Source organism: Akanthomyces muscarius, chromosome 4 (genome assembly GCF_028009165.1).
Source record: "Akanthomyces muscarius strain Ve6 chromosome 4, whole genome shotgun sequence".
Lineage (NCBI taxonomy): Eukaryota > Fungi > Ascomycota > Sordariomycetes > Hypocreales > Cordycipitaceae > Akanthomyces > Akanthomyces muscarius.
In genome coordinates this window covers 570,113-591,568 of record NC_079244.1, presented here as the reverse complement: position 1 = coordinate 591,568, position 21,456 = coordinate 570,113, and the positions used below count along the sequence as shown (strand labels likewise).

General features: G+C 54.0%; 9 protein-coding genes across 9 annotated transcripts; 6 read left to right on the top strand and 3 right to left on the bottom strand.

Annotated features, from left to right (window-relative positions):
- Positions 1–211: 211 nt before the first annotated feature.
- On the top strand, positions 212–888 carry LMH87_010817 (uncharacterized protein; the record flags this gene model as incomplete). Its single annotated transcript, XM_056199857.1, has 2 exons — positions 212–617; positions 875–888. 2 exons carry the CDS (start codon positions 212–214, stop codon positions 886–888), a joined length of 420 nt encoding a protein of 139 aa, XP_056051764.1.
- Positions 889–995: 107 nt separating this feature from the next.
- LMH87_010816 (uncharacterized protein) lies at positions 996–1,998 on the top strand (the record flags this gene model as incomplete). Its single annotated transcript, XM_056199856.1, has 3 exons — positions 996–1,169; positions 1,280–1,555; positions 1,618–1,998. 3 exons carry the CDS (start codon positions 996–998, stop codon positions 1,996–1,998), a joined length of 831 nt encoding a protein of 276 aa, XP_056051763.1.
- A 438-nt stretch (positions 1,999–2,436) lies between these two features.
- Positions 2,437–3,219, bottom strand: LMH87_010815 (uncharacterized protein; the record flags this gene model as incomplete). Its single annotated transcript, XM_056199855.1, has 1 exon — positions 2,437–3,219. The coding sequence occupies one exon, from the start codon at positions 3,217–3,219 to the stop codon at positions 2,437–2,439; it is 783 nt and encodes a 260-aa protein (XP_056051762.1).
- Positions 3,220–4,129: 910 nt separating this feature from the next.
- On the top strand, positions 4,130–5,548 carry LMH87_010814 (uncharacterized protein; the record flags this gene model as incomplete). The annotated part of the gene is made up of 3 exons (XM_056199854.1): positions 4,130–4,187; positions 4,272–5,407; positions 5,459–5,548. 3 exons carry the CDS (start codon positions 4,130–4,132, stop codon positions 5,546–5,548), a joined length of 1,284 nt encoding a protein of 427 aa, XP_056051761.1.
- A 400-nt stretch (positions 5,549–5,948) lies between these two features.
- On the bottom strand, positions 5,949–7,866 carry LMH87_010813 (uncharacterized protein; the record flags this gene model as incomplete). Its single annotated transcript, XM_056199853.1, has 5 exons — positions 5,949–6,044; positions 6,140–6,415; positions 6,475–7,139; positions 7,204–7,526; positions 7,583–7,866. The coding sequence occupies 5 exons, from the start codon at positions 7,864–7,866 to the stop codon at positions 5,949–5,951; spliced, it is 1,644 nt and encodes a 547-aa protein (XP_056051760.1).
- A 922-nt stretch (positions 7,867–8,788) lies between these two features.
- Positions 8,789–10,740, bottom strand: LMH87_010812 (uncharacterized protein; the record flags this gene model as incomplete). The annotated part of the gene is made up of 2 exons (XM_056199852.1): positions 8,789–8,822; positions 9,053–10,740. 2 exons carry the CDS (start codon positions 10,738–10,740, stop codon positions 8,789–8,791), a joined length of 1,722 nt encoding a protein of 573 aa, XP_056051759.1.
- A 2,967-nt stretch (positions 10,741–13,707) lies between these two features.
- Positions 13,708–14,188, top strand: LMH87_010811 (uncharacterized protein; the record flags this gene model as incomplete). Its single annotated transcript, XM_056199851.1, has 2 exons — positions 13,708–13,940; positions 13,999–14,188. The coding sequence occupies 2 exons, from the start codon at positions 13,708–13,710 to the stop codon at positions 14,186–14,188; spliced, it is 423 nt and encodes a 140-aa protein (XP_056051758.1).
- Positions 14,189–14,304: 116 nt separating this feature from the next.
- LMH87_010810 (uncharacterized protein) lies at positions 14,305–15,729 on the top strand (the record flags this gene model as incomplete). The annotated part of the gene is made up of 4 exons (XM_056199850.1): positions 14,305–14,389; positions 14,455–14,969; positions 15,027–15,313; positions 15,423–15,729. 4 exons carry the CDS (start codon positions 14,305–14,307, stop codon positions 15,727–15,729), a joined length of 1,194 nt encoding a protein of 397 aa, XP_056051757.1.
- Positions 15,730–18,799: 3,070 nt separating this feature from the next.
- On the top strand, positions 18,800–20,953 carry LMH87_010809 (uncharacterized protein; the record flags this gene model as incomplete). Its single annotated transcript, XM_056199846.1, has 5 exons — positions 18,800–19,231; positions 19,299–19,409; positions 19,475–19,864; positions 19,972–20,229; positions 20,297–20,953. 5 exons carry the CDS (start codon positions 18,800–18,802, stop codon positions 20,951–20,953), a joined length of 1,848 nt encoding a protein of 615 aa, XP_056051756.1.
- Positions 20,954–21,456: the final 503 nt, after the last annotated feature.

Sequence of the window (21,456 nt, the reverse complement as noted above, 5' to 3'; positions counted from 1 at the left end):
CCATGCAAGGCTGCCATCCATACTTGGCAGATCTGGGCAGCGGACAATGATTTTTAATTCGTACTAGGCTCGTTTGCACGCACGGGCTGCACCTCATTAATGACCTGATGAACACGCGCTGAGACCAATGTCAACAAAGACATTTATGGCTAGCGGTTGCCAGGGGTGCAGATGAGCCTCGGAACCAGCAGCACGCCAGGGGTACCAGCCAATGAAATGCGACCTGCGGCTCCACCGCATTGACGGCTCCCAAAAAAGGCCGCCCCCGTCCAAGCCTGTCGCGACTCGCCGAGCTCCAGCTTCCAGCGGTCGAGTGCGCTCCAAGCTCCGTCACAGCGGGCCAGCGGTGCCATTCTTTAGCGGCTTCAGTGCGCCTCCGCTAGAGTCTCGGCAAGTGCTGCGCTGCGCGACAGCAAGCCTCTCTCTGGTACAGGCGTTTTTAGTGGCGTGGACGGGCTCATCGGTGCCAAACTTATCCCCCCCCTCCTCCCCCGGTCATCACCGTCGCACTCTTTCCCTTCTCTTCCCTGACAGAATTTATTCCAAACCATCGCGCCCCAATCTGTGCAATCGCTGCTGGGAAACGTCCTTGTCCATCGCCGCATTCTCTCTGCTCTGTACGTGCCTCCAAGCTTCCGCCTCTCTCTTCCTCGTCAGCTTGCTGTGTTGGGGCACAGCTAGCGTCGCTCCGCGCAACAGGACTTGTCCGGAGCGTGTCTCTTGTAAACAAACCCAGTTGGGTCGCTACCAGTCTCCAGACAAGGCACCACCGCCGCGCCTCGCATTGAAGCCCAAGACCCAGCGACGACGACACCAGCAAAAAGAGAGGAAAAAAGCGCAACCAAAATCGGTCTTCGTCTAACAATTCCAGCAGACGCCTATTTTTAGGCCCCTCCGACCGTTTTTCCCGACGACAATAGACTCCCGAGAGAGACACCTTCCCGCATTCCCAAGCCGAAAACCCACACACAACCCCCCCGTCTTTCCCGCCCATCATGTCGGTCAAGTTTGAACGGGACACATTCCAGCAGACGGCGAAAAATGTCGTGAACAATGCGGCTCAGAATGGTCAGATCCCCGGCACCAGCGGCAAGCACCCGCTCGCTGAGAAGATCGGCACTGCTCTGACGGGCGGTGCCGGTGATGCTGGAACCAAGGGCTACCTCGCTGTGCGTATCCCCTCCTCCTCGACCGCCTCGCTCTCGTTGCAGCAATGACTGCGCTGGCGATGCGCTCAATTTGTCTGGCGACCACTAACCATGTCATGTCGAAAATGCAGGCCTACATCAAGCAGCTCGAGTCCAACCCCCTCCGCACCAAGATGCTCACCGCTGGTGGTCTCGCTGGTCTCCAGGAGCTGCTCGCCTCGTTCCTCGCCAAGGACCGCAACAAGCACGGAAACTACTTTACCTCGCGAGTCCCCAAGATGGCCGCCTACGGTGCTCTCATCAGCGCGCCGCTCGGTCACGTCCTCATCTGGATGCTGCAAAAGGTCTTCCACAACCGCACCAGCCTCAAGGCCAAGATTCTGCAAATCATCTTCAGCAACCTGGTGGTACGCCGCGCCCTGTTTACCCACCATCATGGTACCACAGAAACCTGCTAATTGCCTCCCAGATTGCGCCCATCCAAAACAGCATCTACCTGGTCGCCATGGCCCTCATCGCCGGTGCCCGCACGTTCCACCAGGTCCGCGCCACGGTCAAGGTCGGTTTCTGGAAGGTCATGAAAGTTTCGTGGGTCGTCTCGCCGCTGTCCCTGGCCTTTGCCCAGCAGTTCCTGCCCAACCACCTCTGGGTGCCGTTCTTCAACGTCATCGGTTTCGTCATTGGTACATATGTCAACACCACCACCAAGAAGAAGCGCCTCGCCGCTCTCCGCAAGAAGCACTTTGGCGGCGGTGACGGCCGTAGCAGCATGGGCCGCCCCGACGACTACCCTCCTCCCGGCATGGGCGGCTCCATGGGCGGTCCCATGGGCCCCAACCCTCCCTACTAAACACAGCACCCGAAACGTGGCAAGCGGCTTGCGCGGATGGCTTCTCACCTTCTGTTTGCCGATTTGCAAGAGACTAGAGGATAGACGGCACATTGAGGCTATGGATTTCTCTGGGGTACAGGAGCAGCTCTATAGATGGACGAGGCAACTAAGTCAAAGCTGCTTTGGCTAGTTGCGAAATGTGTACGGGAGAAGAGGAGGGGAGATGACGAAATCACCGGTGTTTATTTGCGCGCATGGACCTTGTACAAATCTCTTTGGCCGGATGTGTTGACTATTTTTTGAATATTTATTGAATGCCAACTGTTTATGAATATGTATTTGGCGAAATGCCGGGTATCCTGCTGTATCTATCGTTTACGCGTCTGTAATCTAATAGCCTGACTAAACTCCATGCGCCTTTGCTCTGTCTATTCATGCTGCAAGGTAATTTCCCATTCAGTTCCCCCCGTCTATCCCCGCCATAAAGGCCGGGCTCCAGTACTGCCACTCGCCTCCCGTCTGCTTATCGACCCAGAGCATGCCCTGCGCGACCAGGTCCTCAATCACCGTCTTGCACCGCGCCGCCTCCCAGCCCAGGTTGTCGCGCAGCATGCCCACGCTGACGTAGCCCAGCACCTGCGCGGCCTCGACGCAGCTCGCCTGATCGCCGCTCAGCTCGCGCGGCACGCTGCGGATGTACTCTTTATACCCCACCGTCACGATGGCGTAGCTGCCGCCGAGCGGCTGCAGCGTGGCCACGGCGCGGCGGACGTCGTCCTCGGAGACCTGCGCGCCGCCGCCGTCGACCTTTTCCCGGGACACGCGCTCGCAGACCTGCGCGAGGGAGATGAGGCCGCCGTTCTCGGCGCGCGTCGCCCCGCAGACCTGCACGACGCGCACAGCCACGTCAAAGTAAAAGTCGTTGACCGTCTTGCCGAGCAGCTGCGCCCACACGGAGGATGGGTTGGTGGAGGAGCCGGAGCCGGAGGAGGAGGATGCGAGGGGGTCGACGCCGATGGCGGCGCACATGCGCGCGAACTGCGCACGAAAGGACGGGTCGGAGCGGATGTCCTTGGCGTGCGTCTGGGCGAACTGCTGGAGCAGCGTGCGGAAGACGGAGAGCTGTGTCTCGAGCGCCTGGGCGTTGGTGGCGCGCAGGGAGGAGCCGTGGGAGGCGTAGTGCGCAGAGGTGAGGCGGGAGCGGTCGAGGGCGCCGATGCCCACGGCCTTGCGCGACATGGTTAGGAAGAGGTGTTGTTGGTGGGAAGTTGGGGATAAGGATTGAGGGAGTTGGAGGTTTGGGTAAAGTGACATCTTGGTGGGGCTGGGACTTGGGTGGCGGGGTATTGTAGGCCGGTGATGATGCTGACGAGGTATGTGTATCTGTATATTCTACACGTATAAAAATGGATAAAATTGCCGTATTATACAATGCCTATATGCACTTCTGAAACTAAAATAAGAATTAAAAGCCCTTCTTAATTTGTGACAAGACGAACGGCTTGGGAGGCAGCTCTGCCAGTTGCGGGCCGACACTGCAGCAGGACCCTGTGCCGTTTGTCTGTGTCACCAGTATCGGCAGTGTGTGCCGCACACCAACAGCTGCCACACTAAATATTACACGCCTTTTCGGTGTGGCGCTAGAGCAAATCCCGGGCCGCCAGATGTTTGCAAGCAGGCTGCCATACGGTAGAGTGCTGTATACCAGTACCCGTCCCATACTGATGGGTTTGACAAAATTAGACATGGGATAAAGTCAAAATTACCAGATTTATGTTTGGGGCATCCCCCTCTGTCGACCTTTTTCAAATGCGAGGCTGCGGCCCGTCAGGCAGACTACATCACGTACTCTCTTTGTAGAACCGTAGCTGGTGGAGCCGCAAGGCAGTCGCCGACAGGCTGCACACCACCAGCCACAGCAGCACGCCCACCACCCACCACCAGCAAAAGGCCGGCCAACCAACCAGACAAACAGGGCGCCCGCTGACGGCCCAGGCGGCCAGCCGGGCGGCACTAGCCTTTCACAGATAGCGATACAACGATAACCCCACTACAGATTTTCAACTCGCAGTCCCCTCTAAAAAGCCCGCCTGCCTGCCTGCGTTTTTCTCGTCGTCATACAACACAACCGCCATACACGTAAATAGACATGGCCGACAGCTTCCCAGGTGCTGGCGCCGAAGGCCAGGTAGAGATTGACCTCTATGGTACGTCTATCCTACGCAACTACTCACCCAGCTGCGCGTCCGCTGCCCGCCGCTGCTAACTAACGACTCTCTCCCCCCATCCAGAGGTGCTCTCCGTCGAAAAAACTGCGTCGGGCGACGAGATCAAAAAGGCCTACCGCAAGGCCGCCCTCAAGTACCATCCCGACAAGGTCCCCGAGGACCAGCGTGAGGCCTCCGAGGCCAAGTTCAAGGAAGCCTCCCGCGCCTACGAGATCCTCGGCGATGAGGAGAAGCGCCACCTCTACGACACACACGGCATGGCCGCCTTTGACCCTGCGCGTGGCGGTCCCGGCGGGCCCGAGGCCGACCTCAACGACATCCTCTCGCAAATGTTTGGCTTCAACATGGGCGGCCCCGGCGGCCCCGGCGGTCCACGCCGCCCCCGCAAGGGCCCCGACGAGGAGCAGGAGTACAAGGTGACGCTCGAGGAGCTCTACCGCGGCAAGACGGTCAAGTTTGCCGCAAACAAGCAGGTCCTCTGCGGCGGCTGCAAGGGCTCCGGCGGTAAGGACAAGGCCAAGCCCGAGTCGTGCTCGCGCTGCCGTGGCCAGGGCATCGTCGAGGGCATCCGCCAGATCGGCCCCGGCATGATGCGCCGCGAGACTATGCTCTGCGACGCCTGCCAGGGTGCCGGTAACGTCTTTAAGGAAAAGGATCGCTGCAAGAAGTGCAAGGGCAAGCGCACGACCGAGGAGAAGAAGGTGCTGGAGCTCTACATCCCCCGCGGCTCCGTCCAGGGCGAGCGCATCGTCCTCGAAGGCGAGGCCGACCAGTCCCCCGACCAAATACCGGGCGACATTGTCTTTACCCTCGTTGAGGAGCCTCACGACACCTTTTCCCGTTTGGGTAACGATTTGTCCGCCGAGCTCAAGATTTCCCTCGGCGAGGCGCTCGCCGGCTTCCACCGCGTCGTGCTCGAGCACCTCGACGGCCGCGGCATCTCCATCGAGCGCAAGCAGGGTCAGATTCTCCGCCCAGGTGACTGCCTCCGCGTGCCCGGCGAGGGTATGCCGTTCAAGAAGGGCGACTCCAAGGGTGATCTGTACCTGCTGGTCGCGGTCGAATTCCCCGAAGATGGCTTCCTGAAGGACGCTGCGGCCTACGACGCCCTGCTGAAGATGCTACCGCCGGCCCTCGAGGCACCCAAGACGGCCGAGGTCGACGAGGTCGAGTACGACGACGATGCTGATATCGAGACTGTGAGTTGCACGTCGTGAAGAAGTTGTGGTCTGAAGCTAACAATTTACTAGATGGGCGAGAACTCGGAAGACCCCCGCTTCGGCGGCGAATGGCACGACGAGGACGCCGATGACGGCCAACCGCAATGCCAGGCCCAGTAAACGAGACATATGATACAAAAAAGAGTCAATACACGTTACATACTCACTCGTACTGCATGAGGTATAAAGGATTTTTTTTGATGACTGGTATTTACATAGAGAGCGCGGGCGGTGTCGTCGATGATGTTGAAAATGAGGAGTTGTGAGGCACGAGGGCAAGAGAAGATGAGTAAACTGCGCCGAGAGCGCGAGAAAGGTTGGGGTATGATGGAGTCTGCAAGGAAGTTACAATCCTGTCTTATTTTTATTACACTTGATACTTATACAACGGGTTGGACACAGTAGATTCCCTTGGCGAATACACCAGCGAACTAGAATCCAACCAAGAATGAAACTATTTGCCGCGGCCGTACATGATTTGACGGGGTCGCGAATAAGACGTGATAATAATGACCATCAGTTAGATATCGTCTTCCTCGTCCTTGACACCAACCCTTTTCCACTCCAGCGCGAAGCTGATGACGGCGGCCAATGCACAAGCTGCCATGGGAAAGTACTAAACGCGAACGGTTAGTAGTTGTAACGGACGTTGAACGCGGACGATGAATAAAATGGTGAATTTAGGGGTAGAATCTGTTAAGTAATACTCACAAACATGTCAGTCACGGCTTGATTATAAGCCTTCAAGAATCTTGAAAACTGATTAGGAGGTATCAAATGTCGGGCATTTGCAGCACCTGCTTCCTGAACCATGGACACGTTAACCTGGGGAGCGTATTGGCGCAGTAAGGGCGGAAGTTGATTCGCAAAGATGGTCTGCGAAGCCGACACGGACACGGCGATGCCGAGCTGCATGAAGAGACTTATGACCGACATGCTCATAGCGGACTGAGCGGCGGGCACGAATTCTTGCACACATGTAATGGGCTAATGGCAACTGTCAGCATCGGCTCAACCAATTTCTCGAAAGAGGGGGTGCGACTTGCCGCTTGAAACGAAATGCCACGACCGACACTTGTGATAATCTGATACCCAACCCAATGGCCCACCGAGGATGCCGGGCCAAGAGTCGTGAACAGTCCCGCGCCAACGCAGGAAATCACGCTGCCGGCAATCGCCCACGGCGGAACACGCTGAAACTTTCGCACCAAGGCTCCGAATGATATGAGCGCGACTACCATTGTCACGAGAGACGGCAGCAGGTGGACGGCGCTTGCGCTGGGGTCATCGCCCTTGATGGCTTGAAACCACAACGGCAGGTAAAAAGGCACGGCTTGAGACGCGCCGCCTTGCAGACAGACCACAAGCCCGCCGACATAGATGGAGCGCTGTCTCAAGCAAGATGGCGTGATCAGCGCTGCTTCGTTCTCGTGTCGTATCCAGAAGCCAAAGACAACAAGCAGACCAAAACCTCCGCACAGTAGCCCAATGATTGTGGGCGAGGACCAGGGGAGCGTACTGCCACCCCATGTGAGCGCAAGAAGCAGCATGGTAACTGCTCCTGCAAATTGGACGAAACCCAATGGATCGACCCGTCTTGGCAATGCCTTGAGCGCCTGTAGCACCGGGGGCTTGTTGCTTGGCTCGGGGAGTCTCATCAGCAATAGCAGGACAATGATGACGCCTCCCATGGGGAGGAGCATCCAGAAGCCTTTTACAAGTTAATGAAATCCATTATGTATTGTGATGGAGAGGGTAAAAGGCCTTTGACTTACACCACCGCCAGCCTGCTCGATCCGTCAGCACCCCTGCAATGACGGGCCCGGTCATGGATCCGACCGAGATCATGGACACCGCCGCCGCAGTGACGAGCGGCCGGATCTTCTCCGGGCACGCCGAGCCGAGCATCAGCATCGTGCCGCTGAACTGGCCCGACGAGCCCAGCCCGTTGACCGCGCGTCCGACGATGAACATGTTGCTCGACGTGGCCGTCGCGCAGATGACGAGGCCGGCCTCAAACACGAGCATAAAGGCCAGGTAGACGTGCTTGACGCGCAGCTGCTCGTACAGCCTGCCCACGAGCGGGATGAAAACGCAACTATTGAGGGTCAGCCGTTCGGAAAACCCACGGCAGAGGCTGAGGGAAAGGCTGACAGAGTGACGACGTAGGCGGCCTCGTACCACGAGATGTCGGCCACGGTATGGAACTCACTTGTGAGCGTCGGGATCACGGTCGCCAGCATCGTCAGCTCCAGGGCCAAGAGGTAGAGTCCCAGATAGAGTCCCGCGACCAGCGTCCAGAGTTGCGGCCCATGGAGGGTCAGCTGTTCCGGCTGTTGCGCCTCTCGCTGATCGATTGGGGCGGTTGGATCTTCGGTCTTGGCGATGGTAGCCTCACTAGCCGTTGGCCAATCCTTTTCATTCTGCACTTCTCGCATTTTTGGCGATTCAGTGGGAATTGTCTGATGCGGGTTGGTTCGTCGAGTTGGTCGCGCCAAAAATGCAAGACGATGAGGGCAAGGGACACATCCAGTCCAGTGCAAAGGGAGCGGCTAAATACTACTTGAATTGATACAGGCAGCCGTTTAGCAATGTTTTTTATGATTTGTTTACAAAAGGACCGACTCTGCGGATGAGCAGGGTGGGCGCGAATCGAGGCTAATAATGAGGCTGTGGGCGCCAATCTAATAAAGGCCTTTTTACTCTGTAGAAATGAGGCTGCCTAAAACTAGTAGCCTTGTGTCAGCTTTCACATCTTTACACATATTGGCAGCACGGACATAACTCTGCACATCGCTTAAAACCCGGGCCTCCACGTCGCTTTCTCCCCAAACTGCTGCCTGACTGAGCAGTAGCTCGGACGTCTTTACGGACACAGGCCAGTGACGGATTCAACTCACCCAGGGGTGTGTTGAATCGACGCACAAGAGGCACATATTTAGCTTAGACTTTCCCTTACTAGTCCGCGAGAAATTGCATGGCATAACTCTGTCAAGTGCAATCAAGCGTCTACCATGCCGTGGCGCTGCAAAAGGCGGCGGCTGTGGTATCCGGCGAGCTCTGCGGTCAAGCAATACTCTATAATTTATCGACCTTGGTATCAAAAATCATTTGGACTTTCCTTCGTCAGCGGGGCGTGCTTGTTACTCTTCTTTTGGGTCGGTTTTATATCAGTAAGGGCGATGCGCATCTAGCATTCCCAGGGAATACCCATCCGTGAGGCTACGGATGTCTGCGCGGCAATCACTTATCCCCAGCAAATTATATCAATAGCTACACATATGAAAGCCAAATTATAGGGGTTATCTTGCAATCATCTCTTACTCCAGGTAGCGAGACGGTTGAGCGGCCTCAAATCACTTAAGCCATGCCCCTTCTACGGAAGATGACGTGCCTAGAATCGCTTCAGCCAGCCATTTAGTGACATTCCCCAACAGGACAAAGATTCTCTGACCGGGGCTACTCAGAGAGGCTCAAGAAGACCTCGTGCTGCCCAAGCCATAGCCATGTCGAGCTTCTACGTCTTAAAGGCTTACCTTACACTTACCGCCTTTTTCTTTTCTTTTCACAAACCTTATTTGTATTGCCTGGACTACAGAAGATTCGGACAGAAAGGCAACTTACTGGTACATATCTTCCTCATGGAGGTACCTCCACCTCCACGCCAGTTGCACCGCGTCTCGGCCCGCACCGTCTGTGCAGGACAGGTCTGCACCGCTGTCTATCAGCGCCCTGCTCACGCCAAAGGCGCCGCGGTCCGCCGCCAAGAGGAGTGGTGTCATTCCCGTCCTAAACAGCCGTCGCGGACTCGCACCAGTTTCTTCCAAGGCGACTTGCGCGTAGTGGCCCCAGGCGTCACGCCTGGTGTTGAGCTGCGCGGCGCGGGCGTCTAAGTCGACGCCCATGGCAATGAGTTCCTTGGTCAAAACGTACGCTTCACCGTATGGACGAGTGTCTCTGTGTAGGGCAAGACAATGCAGCGGCGTCCAGCCGTCGGTAGTCGAAATGAGAGGGTCGGCCCCGTGAGCGAGAAGCAGCCGCGCGGCTTGGATCGCCTCTTGTGCTCCTTTTGATGCGGATGATTCGGGGACAAGAGCGCACATGAGCGGCGTCCAGCCATTGTCCGTCTGATCGTTGACGTGCGCGCTGCTGCCGTCGAGGGAGAGGAGATGTTCCAGCATGTCGCATTGACCGCCCGCAGCAGCCCAATGGAGCAGCGACTCTCCGTAGCCGTTGTCGAGCCGCAGGAATACTGCACTGTTCTGGTCTTCTGGGATGAGTGCAGAGAGATACAGTTGAAAGATGCGCATATTGCCGCCAAACGCAGCGCGGTGCAGAGGCAACTCCCCTCGTGCGGCTTTGGTATACATGGAAGCACCATGCTGCAGCAATAGCCGGATGCCAACCTCGTGAGGCTTCCGCGTGGTCTGCAATGATTTCTTTGTATAGATTGGTGTAGCCAGCAAATGCAGCGCCGTGTTCCCATTTTTCCTTGTCGCGTTGGGATCGGCGCCGCGCTCGAGGAGGGCTCTCAGCGCGACAGCCCGCTCCGTGAACCGTGCCGTCTCCGTCACAAGAGGCTCTCCGTCTCTAGAGATTGCATTGGCGTCTGCCCCCTTATTTATCAGAGCGCGAATGATGCGCTCCTGGCTGAGACACTCGGCTGTGGTGCAGAGCTCCCTCGACAACTCTGCATTCTCATACTGTGTGTCGACAGCAGCTGCCTGCAGTGCCTCATTCAGGACATCCGACGAATAATCCATCCGCGGTAGTAAAATCTCAACGAAGAAGAAGTCGAGCCTTGTCGCAGCCGCTTTCAAAACCCAGCTCAAGGCTTCCTGGGACCATCTGTCCCACACGCCCAGGAGCCACTCCAGGATATCGACCTGCCCGCACCGCGCCGCATGCGCAAGGCACGAGAAATACGGTCGCGAGCCACCGTTTGCGTACATTTCCGGGGGCATATGCTGCCAGAGGCGCTGCAGGAGGGCCATCCGGCCGAGACTAATGGCTAGCATTATCGGCGCCGGCGGACCGAAGCCCATACCGCGAAACTCGCGCTGCGTCACGGCGTCGGCGCCGGCGCGAAGCAGCTGATCCGTGGCGTCGAGATTGTCGTAGCGAATGGCCACATGAAGCGGCGATCCCCATTTGTCATCGAGATGGTTCAGGGCGTTGGGGCTGCATGTCGAAAGCAGCGCTCGGAGGCGAAGAGAGTCGACGTCAGTGTTGCTGTCGCAGATGCAGGCGTGAATGGCTGCTTCAGGGTAGTCAAAGTTGGAAGAACATGGAAGCTCCGGATTGAATTCCATGGCTCTCGAATAATCTTGTTGGAAGTAGAAGGAGATAGATGATGGTTTGGGATCAGCAGACGGACGCCTTCACCCTGCTCGAGGCTGCGGTGGATCACGATGGCTGCCTGAAGTTGTCGAGAGCTGGGCGATTCTTAAGGTCGTACATGACGTCCCCACATCTAACGATAGAATAGTTCTCACTATTCGTCAATGTCAGTTCCACAGTGGCTATTTGGCAGTATTTGTTGCTGAAAAACGACTGAAATGTGCCTTGTAATTTGGTGAATGTAACCGTCTCGGTGCGTTGTGGGGTCCCGTTGTCGCGTCAGGGTATTTGTCACATAGGGCAGTCACGTAGGGCAGTTATTAGTTATAGAAGGAAGCAGTTGATTGAGGAAAGCTCGCTATATGGGCGCTAAGACGCCTAAAGACACTATAAGGGGGTAGCTCCTATAAATTATAGATAAATGTATAGTAAAAAATAGCTTTTATAGGATAGAGGCCCTAGTATAGTTGTCGGTAGTCCTGGCTGCGTGACAGTATTCGAGCTGACCGCCGTCACGAGCAGACATCATTGATTGTGCAGCTGGCCGGTAGCCAATACTGAGGCGCCACGGCAGCAGCTGAATCTTATGTCTTAGTCCACACTGATCGTGTCTAACACTGTTGTTATTTGCTGTGCTTCAGCTTCAAGTAAGACACCTAGAGGCTCCCGAGACAGTGCCCAATGGGACCCTGAGTGTAAATCAGAGACGCAATTTCTCGTAACTCCACTACACCCCTTGTATCCATAGCTTGCTACGTTCCTGAAGTAGCATCACTGATGGGTAGTTGCGACTATCCCTGTGGCAGTGCGAAGCCTACACTTATGTACTCTACAAGGATGTTAACAAATGAGAAGACGTATCCAAGAAGGTACCTAGGCTATGCAGCGATATACACCTAAGTCAAAGTAGCAGACAATTCCACAAATACAGCACACTACCTCGCTACAGGGATTATTTGCACTAGAAAGCCGTACTTTCTGGTACATCTGAAGAGTGGACAGAGTGACCTAGGTGTAGGCTTCGCACTGCCAAAGGGATAAGAAGAGGAGAGCGGCTTGCTGACGAAAAGCGGTGGCTTGCTTAAACCAAGCAGCGTCACTCTACTTTCAAAAAAAAAAAAACCCCCCATACTATCCCTTACCTCTATTATAAACTAATTACTCATCACTCTTACTTCGTCAGCCCTTACGAGCAGCACCATGAAGCCTACCATTGTTGCTTCCGTTATTGCTCTCTTCGCTGGCAGCAGCTTGGCTAGCCCACCACCTGGCCATTCTGTCCTGCGTGGGAGAGACACAAATATCGCTTACACCATCACATTTACACGGAAGGATGACGAGCAGCCTCCGGCTTCTTTTCAGTGCGCTGATGACATGTATCTACTCGACTGTGCGGAGGAAGCTGGCTTCGATTGGCCGTACTCGGGCCGCGTTGGCGCAGATAGTACCTCAGCCGCACGCATCATATCTGGAAGCGTTGATCAGAGCGACCAATCCTTCCTGGATGATGAGCAGATAGATACGGGTTACGTCTTGACCGATGTTGCGTACCCTCTAAGTGATTGTACTTTGGTCATTGGAGTGGAGGACGAGCTTTACTAGTTGCTAGGATCCCAGTGGCAGTCTTATATGAGAATTGGACTGGTTTAGGCCATCAAAGTTTGTTGGATATATTAAGCAGAGCCTAAATAATCTATTTATATTTTTTAAAATATTTTATTCCAAAGTAGAGAGCCAGAAATGCCCTTTTGTAAATGACCTGGCCTTCCAGCGACCGGCGATGTTTTTTGTCCCCCACTTGGGGCGCTAGGAGTAGTGATGGGTATGCATCGTCGCTAGTGTCGCGCGGCGCAACTCGGCGATCTGCTAAGACGGACAAAGTAGGCTGATCAAGTTAAAAAGGTAACTTGGGTCTTCTTCTTTAAAGAACACCAAAAAAGAAATATTCTTAGTTCTCTTTTTCTTTAGTTCAATGTGAACACTCCAGAACACGTCCACATGATTGACACCGATCGAGAGTACTTAGTGCGTCTCGGCCTGCACCAAATCTCTCCGATATCCCCGATACACAGTATCTGGTTAACATTGCCTAGAGTATCTAGGACTATGGGTACGCCCTTGACGTCGCAATAGTACTCATGGCAAACTTCGTGGGGCGTACAATGGGGCTAGCAGATCGGGCTATTGCGATAATGGGTACTTGGAAGGCATGAGTTCAAAAGTAGCAGAGACCGAATCCATTGTCGCCCTAGCCGTAGAGCAGACTATGATATGACAATGCTACCTTCCTACTCAGGTCAATGTTATATAAACACACAAGATGGTCGACAATTGCCTCGTACAGGGCCCCCTTGTAAGTGGAGGCATGGTCGCTATGACGCCTAAGAGGCTGCCCCGAGCGGGAAGTGCTTAGCATGAGCAGCAAGATTCGAGGTCTAGGACAAGTTTCTGGACAAGATCGACTTGCTGAAATTGTCATGACACTTCTTTGCCTTTTCAGATCTGTTGCAGCAAGATAAGCACGCTCGATGATCGATGCTCGCGAACGGTTGTAAAAAGAATATCGATGAGAAGAAGAATCCAGGTACGACTCTTGGCTGTTTAAAAAGAATGCACTATTGATCTGGCGGGTTCATCTAGAATCGGCTCTATCGTGAGAATACGAGGAAATAATTTATCTCATGTGGGCAGCCCATGCGGAAGCTCCAAAATCTGCACAGTCTGCTCGGAAAGGAAAGTGATACAGTAATACGAGGCTGCATTTGGAAACTTAAAAAAGCTGCATACACGAAAGGTTGGATTGACACGCGAGACATGAACCCCGGGGCGCGCACGGTTGGCCGGTTATTCCCCACGATGGATCCGATAAAGAAAACTTCTGTCCACCTTCGTCAAAGAGACCAGCTTTGGGCCCGAATGTACTACACGAATTCCCTCGCATGCAAAGGAAGGGATCATTGTCCATCATGAAACTCGACGCCATCATCGCAGGTGGCTTTATAGCTGCATGCTTTGCATCAGCATCGCGCAACTACAAAATTCACGAGCAGCGCCAGACTGCGTCATTGGATTTTGTCAAATCCCGAGTTGGTGATATTTCAGCTCCTATTGCTGCTCGAATCGCTCTTACACAGAACAATATCGAGAGCGCCGAGACTTTGATACACGAGCTGTAAGTATTTTCGTACTCGGCAACACGTTGGGCGTCGCAGTAGCTAACACCTCAACAGGTCGGATCCAGACTCGCCCAAATTTGGGCGGCATCTTTCCCGGGATGAGATAACAAATCTCTTTGCCCCAAGCAATGAAAGTTCAACAGCGTTCGTCAGTGGCTCATTGCATCCGGCGTATCGTCTGGCTCTATTCAGATTTCACCTTCAAGGAGCTGGATTCACTTCAACACAACTGTTGGCGAGCTAGGACGCTTACTTAAAGCTCAGTTGTACGAGTTCACCAGCAGAAACTCGGAAAGTCGTTATTTAGGTGCTGAGTCTTACAGTCTGCCGGAAGATATCTCGCCTTTAGTTGACTTTGTCATGCCGGGCACTTCCTTCACCCAAATACCGAAACGCGCCGCCGCCATTCAAAGCAAGCTGCAGAGTAATACCACGGTAGACCCAGGCAAGTATCTGAAAGAGGCGCTCCAGGTAAGCATGTTGGGAAACTACTGACATATTTTGTTGTAGATTCGTTGGAAACATGCGACAAGTCTATAATCCCAAAGTGCATAAGAGCTTTATACGGCATTCCCATCGGTACTGGCAAGGACCAAAGCAACTCGATGGGTATGTTCGAGACTCAGAGTGATGCTTACAGTCAGGAAGATCTCGACCAGTTCTACCGCGAGATGAAGCTAGTCGACATCCCTCAGGGGTTCGGTCCCAAAACCGTGAGCGTAAATGGCGGGATCGCACCTGCGCCGCAACAGCAGGCTGGTGTTGAGTCGGACCTCGACATGCAAATAGCGCAGCCCCTCATCTTCCCACAGACAATCACAAATTACCAGGTACGGTATACATACGACAACAAAACAAACTTCAACTATATCTTCAACGATTTTCTTGACGTTTTTTCTGGTCCTTTTTGCAAGGACAATGGCGATGAGAGTAGCGGCAAGCAGTGCAACGAGCTGCCCATCCCTCATGTCATTTCCATTTCCTGGGGCGTGGCCGAAGACCCAAATCTGGTCAGCTTCCACAAGGTAAACCGTCTTGTTACAAGAAGTATGATACATAAAAAAAGGCTAATCAGAGTCCAGCGCCAATGCACGGAATGGATGAAACTCGGCCTGGCTGGTACCAGTGTCTTCGTGGCCAGCGGTGACACGGGCGCTCAGGATGGCAACCAATGCTACGGCACCGACCATCGCATTTACGTTCCGCATGGCGTATGCAGCTGCCCGTACGTCACGGCCGTGGGTGGCACCATGCTGCCCGACGGTCGAAAGATCGGCGACAACGAGACTACTGCCCGAAGTTATGCAAGTGGTGGTGGATTCAGCAACATCTTTCCCACACCAGAATGGCAGGTGAATGCCGTGTCAAGGCAAGTAGCTACAAAGCTCTCCCCAAAATCGTAGAAATCACACAAAATCCCCCGCCAAAATAGAAGAGCAACCCAGACAATCAGCTAATAGCCGGCTGGCGGACTATAGCTATTTCTCCGAGCACGACCCTGGCTACCAGTACTTCAACATTACAGACGGCAAACTGCCCGCGTCCGGCAACGGCATATATAACCGTGGCGGCCGCGGCTTCCCCGACATAAGCGCCAACGGCCGCCAACGGCCAGAATGCATTCACCATCTACCGTGGCGAGTACAGCAGCGGCGACGGGACGTCGATGGCCTGTCCTCTTGTCGCGTCCATGTTCAACCTCATCAACGAAGATCGCATCAAGGCCGGGAAAGCCTCGCTCGGCTTCCTCAACCCCGCCATATACAAGCTTTTCGAAAAGGGTAATATCTACAATGACATCACAGAGGGAGATCAGTTTACTAGGGTAGGCTATAACTGCCAAACCATCGGTGGCTTCTCGGCCGTGCCAGGTTGGGACCCCGTCACCGGTGTCGGGACACCAAAGTACGGCGCCATCCATGACTATTTTATAAACCTGTAGCAGTTCCAGTTTCTAAAAGGAGGCTTCCTGCATAAAAAAGTTCTGCTAAGCCTATAGTGCCTTAACACAGTCATTCGAACGCACTGTGCATTCCCACATCTCCACAGCCATGATGGACTCCGAGAGCATTGTCAAAAAGGCCACTATACCAGTCCAATCACACAAGTCCATTAGCATACACGAGGGCAATTCAGAAATTTAGTGTCATGATATTTCTTTGGGGCCGAGTCTAGCTACTAAAGGAACGAAAACGGTTCTTCTTTCGTTTCATTGGCATGTTCTAGCTGTTGCGTTGAGAAGAGCCCCTCATTGTAGTACAGTTCCAGGTGCACTGCCTAGATAATGCCGACTAGCCCGCCAAGCAGCACACCGGCACATTTGAAGCACAAGTCTCGGACTATTTTCTCTGGTTATTTGGAGCTGCTCGACAAAAGAAGTGTTCACAGAAGAAAGATTTACTTACAAAACAGCCCATAACCTGGCAGCGGCCACTACCACAGGCTACGCCCTTGGGACAGCAGAAATGCTCAGGGCCTAATCGACTTTTTAGCAAAGCAGGTGAGGCCATGGCGAGCGAGGCTGTCGCAATTATAAGAGCGTGATGAATCTGCATCTTTCCCTTTCTTGTTTGTTTGCAATATTGATTGCTGCACTCTTATAGAAAACTGATGGGGCTTGTAGAGACTGTCCAAGTAAATATTCCAAGAAAATGCAGGAAGTGGATGGACTGGCTGGTTTATACAGATTCTAGACCGGGGGATCTAACACGCTATGCGCTGTATTTTTCATAATCGAACTGATACGGTCAGCAGACTTCAACTGCCGGCCTCGCCTCCACGACGGCTACTTCCCGATACAATTCGGCTTGCATCAACGTTGCTGGCGACATACTTAGCTGGCTCAAGCCGTTGCTCAAGTGAAATTCCAAATAATTCATCCAATTTTTCAGTATGCACGTGAGGTCTATACATTGAGATTCGCTCACGGAAGGGTCGGCACAGTCTCACGTCACCCAGGCGATCCTCCGCAGGGTTGACGCCAAAAATATGCAGAGTCGCTGTCAATTCCCCCGAGCCGCAAAATCGGCGTAGCCTACAATATCAGATGTCATCGTCTTCATGAATTGGACATTTGTTTTAGGAAACAACTCGCGAGCCTGGAAAGCTGTGATGCTACGCATCGTCATGGACTGGCGTCACTAAACGACTGCCAATCAATTCTGCAGCCTCGGCCGTAGATGCTACCATGAAAGCGTTCATTTGAGCGAAATCACCGTACATTGGCCAATGGGCGACGATTTATTCTTCTCTTCTAGTTGTTTTGCAAAGTTGGCCTCGTGTCATGCTTGCTTTCTTGCCGCCATTTCCGACCTGTCCCGTCATTTTCGCTTGCTTTCTGCGCTCCTTCTTGCGTCTTTTCGGAACCTTCTTCTTTGGATAATTCGTACACTCTTTTTCTGGCCCCTGACGCAATGTCGTGGTGTCTTTGATCAGCTGTCCTGGGAAGAACAGGAGTCGACAGGGCCGAAGCATCAGCTCCCATAGCCAAGCTGTCTAGATCGGACGTAAAGGAGGCGACTCTTGGACTACACATCTATAAGAACACCTCGAACTCTCCCTCATTTAATTATATCTCTTATTTCCCTAAATATCATACCACAAATATTATCTCCATCTGCAAAAAGGCTACCTTCAAGGCAAGCAGTCTTGTGCATTCTGAGAACATGACGAGGCCTGCTAACATCATTCTATACAAGATCAGACAATGTATCTGTCCATCTACACATCCGCCATCCTGCTTGTCGCCGTTCGAGCTGCAAACATCCCAGCTGAGGGTGTTCAGCTTGAGGCTCGGGGCGACCTATTTTCCTGTCCGAACAATCCGGCAGGCCCGTTTGTCTGCGGCGGCACCGAAATTCTTCGCAGCGATTGCCAAGCACTTTGCTACTGTAGCAATGGAGCCAATCCTTATGTGAAATGCTACAACAAAAAGGGTTGCTCTACGGGTGGTATGGCGCAGACCTGCTCAATGTACTTTGAATGCCACTGTTCTTAGGAACCAACCGATCCTATAGTACAGCGGATCAAGGAGTACTCCGGGAGGTATTGACAGGCTAATGGGGGAGAAGAAGAGGTCTAGAACAGCCATTTTATAGCATCTATTCCTCCTCACTATAGAGACACAGGCCTTTCGGTGGTAAATAAATACACAGTTTCGGTATATAATTGTGCCTTCTTAATGATATTGCTACAGACATGATGGACTTGTTGAAACTGCCACGAACCTCTTTATCTTTACAAAGAGTCTTAATTATCTACATTATGAAAGCGACGCTGGTCAGATTTATGGTCCCGTCATTCTTATAAGATGCAGACTCACAAAAACCTTGACCGATCTGTTGCTCTTCCTAAGGGAGTCCAAAGACTGAGAATCAAAAGAATATCCACTTTTGGCAGTATTTTCTGTGTGATTTAGGAACCTTTATCGGAAATTCAGTCGCATCACTTCCAGTTGGAAAAGTTTCGTATAATTGAGGGAGCTTAGGATCGCTTGCCATTGCCGTAGCAGGTGAGGAAGCGAGGCTGATTGCTAAGACGGAGGCGTGGCATAGCACGTCCCAGCCACTTTATTATTCGGAAACGATGCATTGAGTGGTCTTACCGCAGAACCTGAAATATTGGCTTGAACATGGGATTTAAAATAAATTTTACTTATTTTTGTGTGCTGGTCATAGGGTCGCAATGGCAATTTTGAGTAGTAAACATAGCCATCAGGTGTGTTGGCGCAGTCGCGCCGCTGAGCCCGCAAATTTATAGGGGTCGCCCCAGGTCTCCAGCGCGCCAACCTCGAGCCAGATTTTATAGCTTCACTACCCGCGATGAGACTGTCCGCCTCACAACGGTGCGCATAACAATGTCATTTATGCGCGCTACCTGCCGAATACACGGCCGGCATCTCATCCTGAGATGCCAGCAGCACCCGCTGCCCACGCCGCTGCGGAGCTTGCGCTGCTTCCACATCTGCGCCGCGCAGCAACACGAATCATCATCACCACCCACCACAGCCAATGGCTCATCGACGGAGCCTCAGCGAGGGCTCCGAGGGCTAGGACTGCTCAAAGGATCCAGGGGTAACAAGACGCCAAGTTCAAGAGGGGAAAGGGCGGCGGCGACGCGGTACATACTAGGGCAGAGCGCCGACCAGCCCATTCGCGCGCGCTTTGCGCCGTCGCCGACGGGATACCTGCACCTGGGCTCGTTGCGGACGGCGCTGTTCAACAACCTCGCGGCACGGGCGAGTAAAGACGGCGGCGCGTTTATCCTACGAATTGAGGATACAGACCAGGTATGTATACAGCCTCTCTCATGAACACCATCGCTGTCTTGCCTTGAAACTGATATGCTTTTCTCAGAGTCGCCTGGTCCACGACGCCGAAGCACGTCTGCTCGAGGATCTAGCCTGGGCCGGTCTCTCCTGGGACGAAGGCCCCGACTGCGGCGGCCCCTACGGCCCCTACCGCCAGGTACTTCCTCTCCCCCCTATCTGCAAGCAATTCACCGTACTGACAAGGCTTCCTGTACCCCCCAGTCCGAGCGTCTCTCCATCTACAAGGAGCACGTCCAGACGCTCATCGACAAGGGCCACGCGTACCGCTGCTTCTGCACGCCCGCTCAGCTCGACGCGCAGAAGCAGGCCCTCCACGAAGCCGGTCAGCCGACGTTCTACCCGGGCACCTGCCGCGCCGTCGACGATGCCGAGTCGGCGGCACGCGCTGCCGCCGGGGACGCGCACGTGGTGCGCTTCAAGGGCAATGCCTTTGGGCGGCCGAAGCTGCGCGATGCCATTTACGGCAACTTTCAGAAAAAGGAGGATGAGGAGGATTTCATCATACTAAAGTCTGATGGGTTCCCGACGTATCATTTCGCGTGCGTGGTGGACGACCACCTCATGAATATTACCCACGTCATTCGAGGAGAGGTATGATACCCCTTACTTTCTTTCCTTCCTTCCTTCTTTCTTTCTTTGAGCTTCCCTTCTTCTTGCTTTCGTTTTGCATTGGCTTTCAGACTAACGCTCATCTCCAGGAATGGCTCATTTCCGCACCCAAGCACGTCGCGCTCTACCAGGCCTTTGGCTGGACGCCGCCCATCTTTGCGCACCTTGGCCTGCTCGTCAACCCAGACGGCACCAAGCTCAGCAAGCGCAACGCCGACGTCAACCTCTCGCAGTACAAGACCGGTCGCATCTTCCCCGCCGCGCTGCTCTCCTGGCTCGCCAACCTCGGCTCGTCCTTCAAGTCCAACGTCAAGCCGCCGCGTTCCGTCGACGACATTGCCGAAGCGGTAATTTTTCTCTCGCTCTCTTCACTGTCCGGCAAGGCAGCAGGCTAACATTATGGGGATTAACTAGTTGACGTTCAAATTCACACGCGGTGGCATCAAGCTCAACGTCGAGAAGCTCGACCACTTCAACGCCAAGTACCGGGACCTTCTCCTTCGCCAGCCCCTCGCCTCTCTTCCGCCCCACGAAGTCGCCCTCCTACGCACGCATCTCTTCACGCCCACCCTCGCCGCTGTCCAATCCGCCACGCGCACCGGCATACCCGCGTGGCCGCATGCCTCCGCACCGCTTCAGCTCGTCCCGCAGCTTGCCGCTGCCGACGACGCCAGCGCCGCGTACCTCCACGCCGTGCTGGCCAGCCGCGACGGGGGCTTCCGCGCCGCGGGCGACGTCGTCGAGCAGCACCCCTACCTCTTCTGGCGGCCGCCCCAGAACGTGTACCGGGCGTCGGTGGCCACCACGCCGCCCGACGGGCGTGTCCTGGCCGCGCTGGAGCAGGTGCTCGAGCGGGACGACGTCGTCTGGACAGACGGCCAGCAAGTGATGGACACGCTGCGCGAGGTTCTGGATCCGCAGGGCGTCGAGACGCTTACGGTGCACAATGTGCTGCGTCTGGTGGGCGCGGGCGGGCAGGACGTCGTTTCGCAGAGCAGCGGACGCATGTTTGCGACGCTGGGCCGCGACGAGTGGCAGCATCGGCTGCGATGCGTACAGGAACTGCTGTAAAAAACTACTTTGTCCTGAAAAGGTTTCGGCAGGGACCTGCATGTACAACTCTGTATCACTACGAGATAGACACCAAATTTCACACATTGCATACTACAAAGCAACAGCTCAAGAGCTTGAATAATATCAAGCAAACAAATTGTGGTGAAGTGCGCATTTCTTGATACTATTGTGAATTTCTTTTCAATTATGCTTGGACGAGTGACTGCTCGAATCGGAACGAAACACGACAGGAAATAAGAAACCAGACCAAGCTATGGTAAGTATATATAAGTAGGTGAGAACCATTAAGTCGTTAAATATTTTGAAAGATGGCGCGTATCCTCATGGACGACGGGGTAAATGCTATTTTGATACAAGATGGGATAGAAAAGGTATGCGAAAAGGGAAAGAGCCAAATGGGCGTCTGCAACGCCTTTCCGTACAACAAAAGGAAAAGAGAAAATAATGACGAAATAATGAAACACAATAAAGAAATGCAATTGGAACCAGCACGGCAAGTG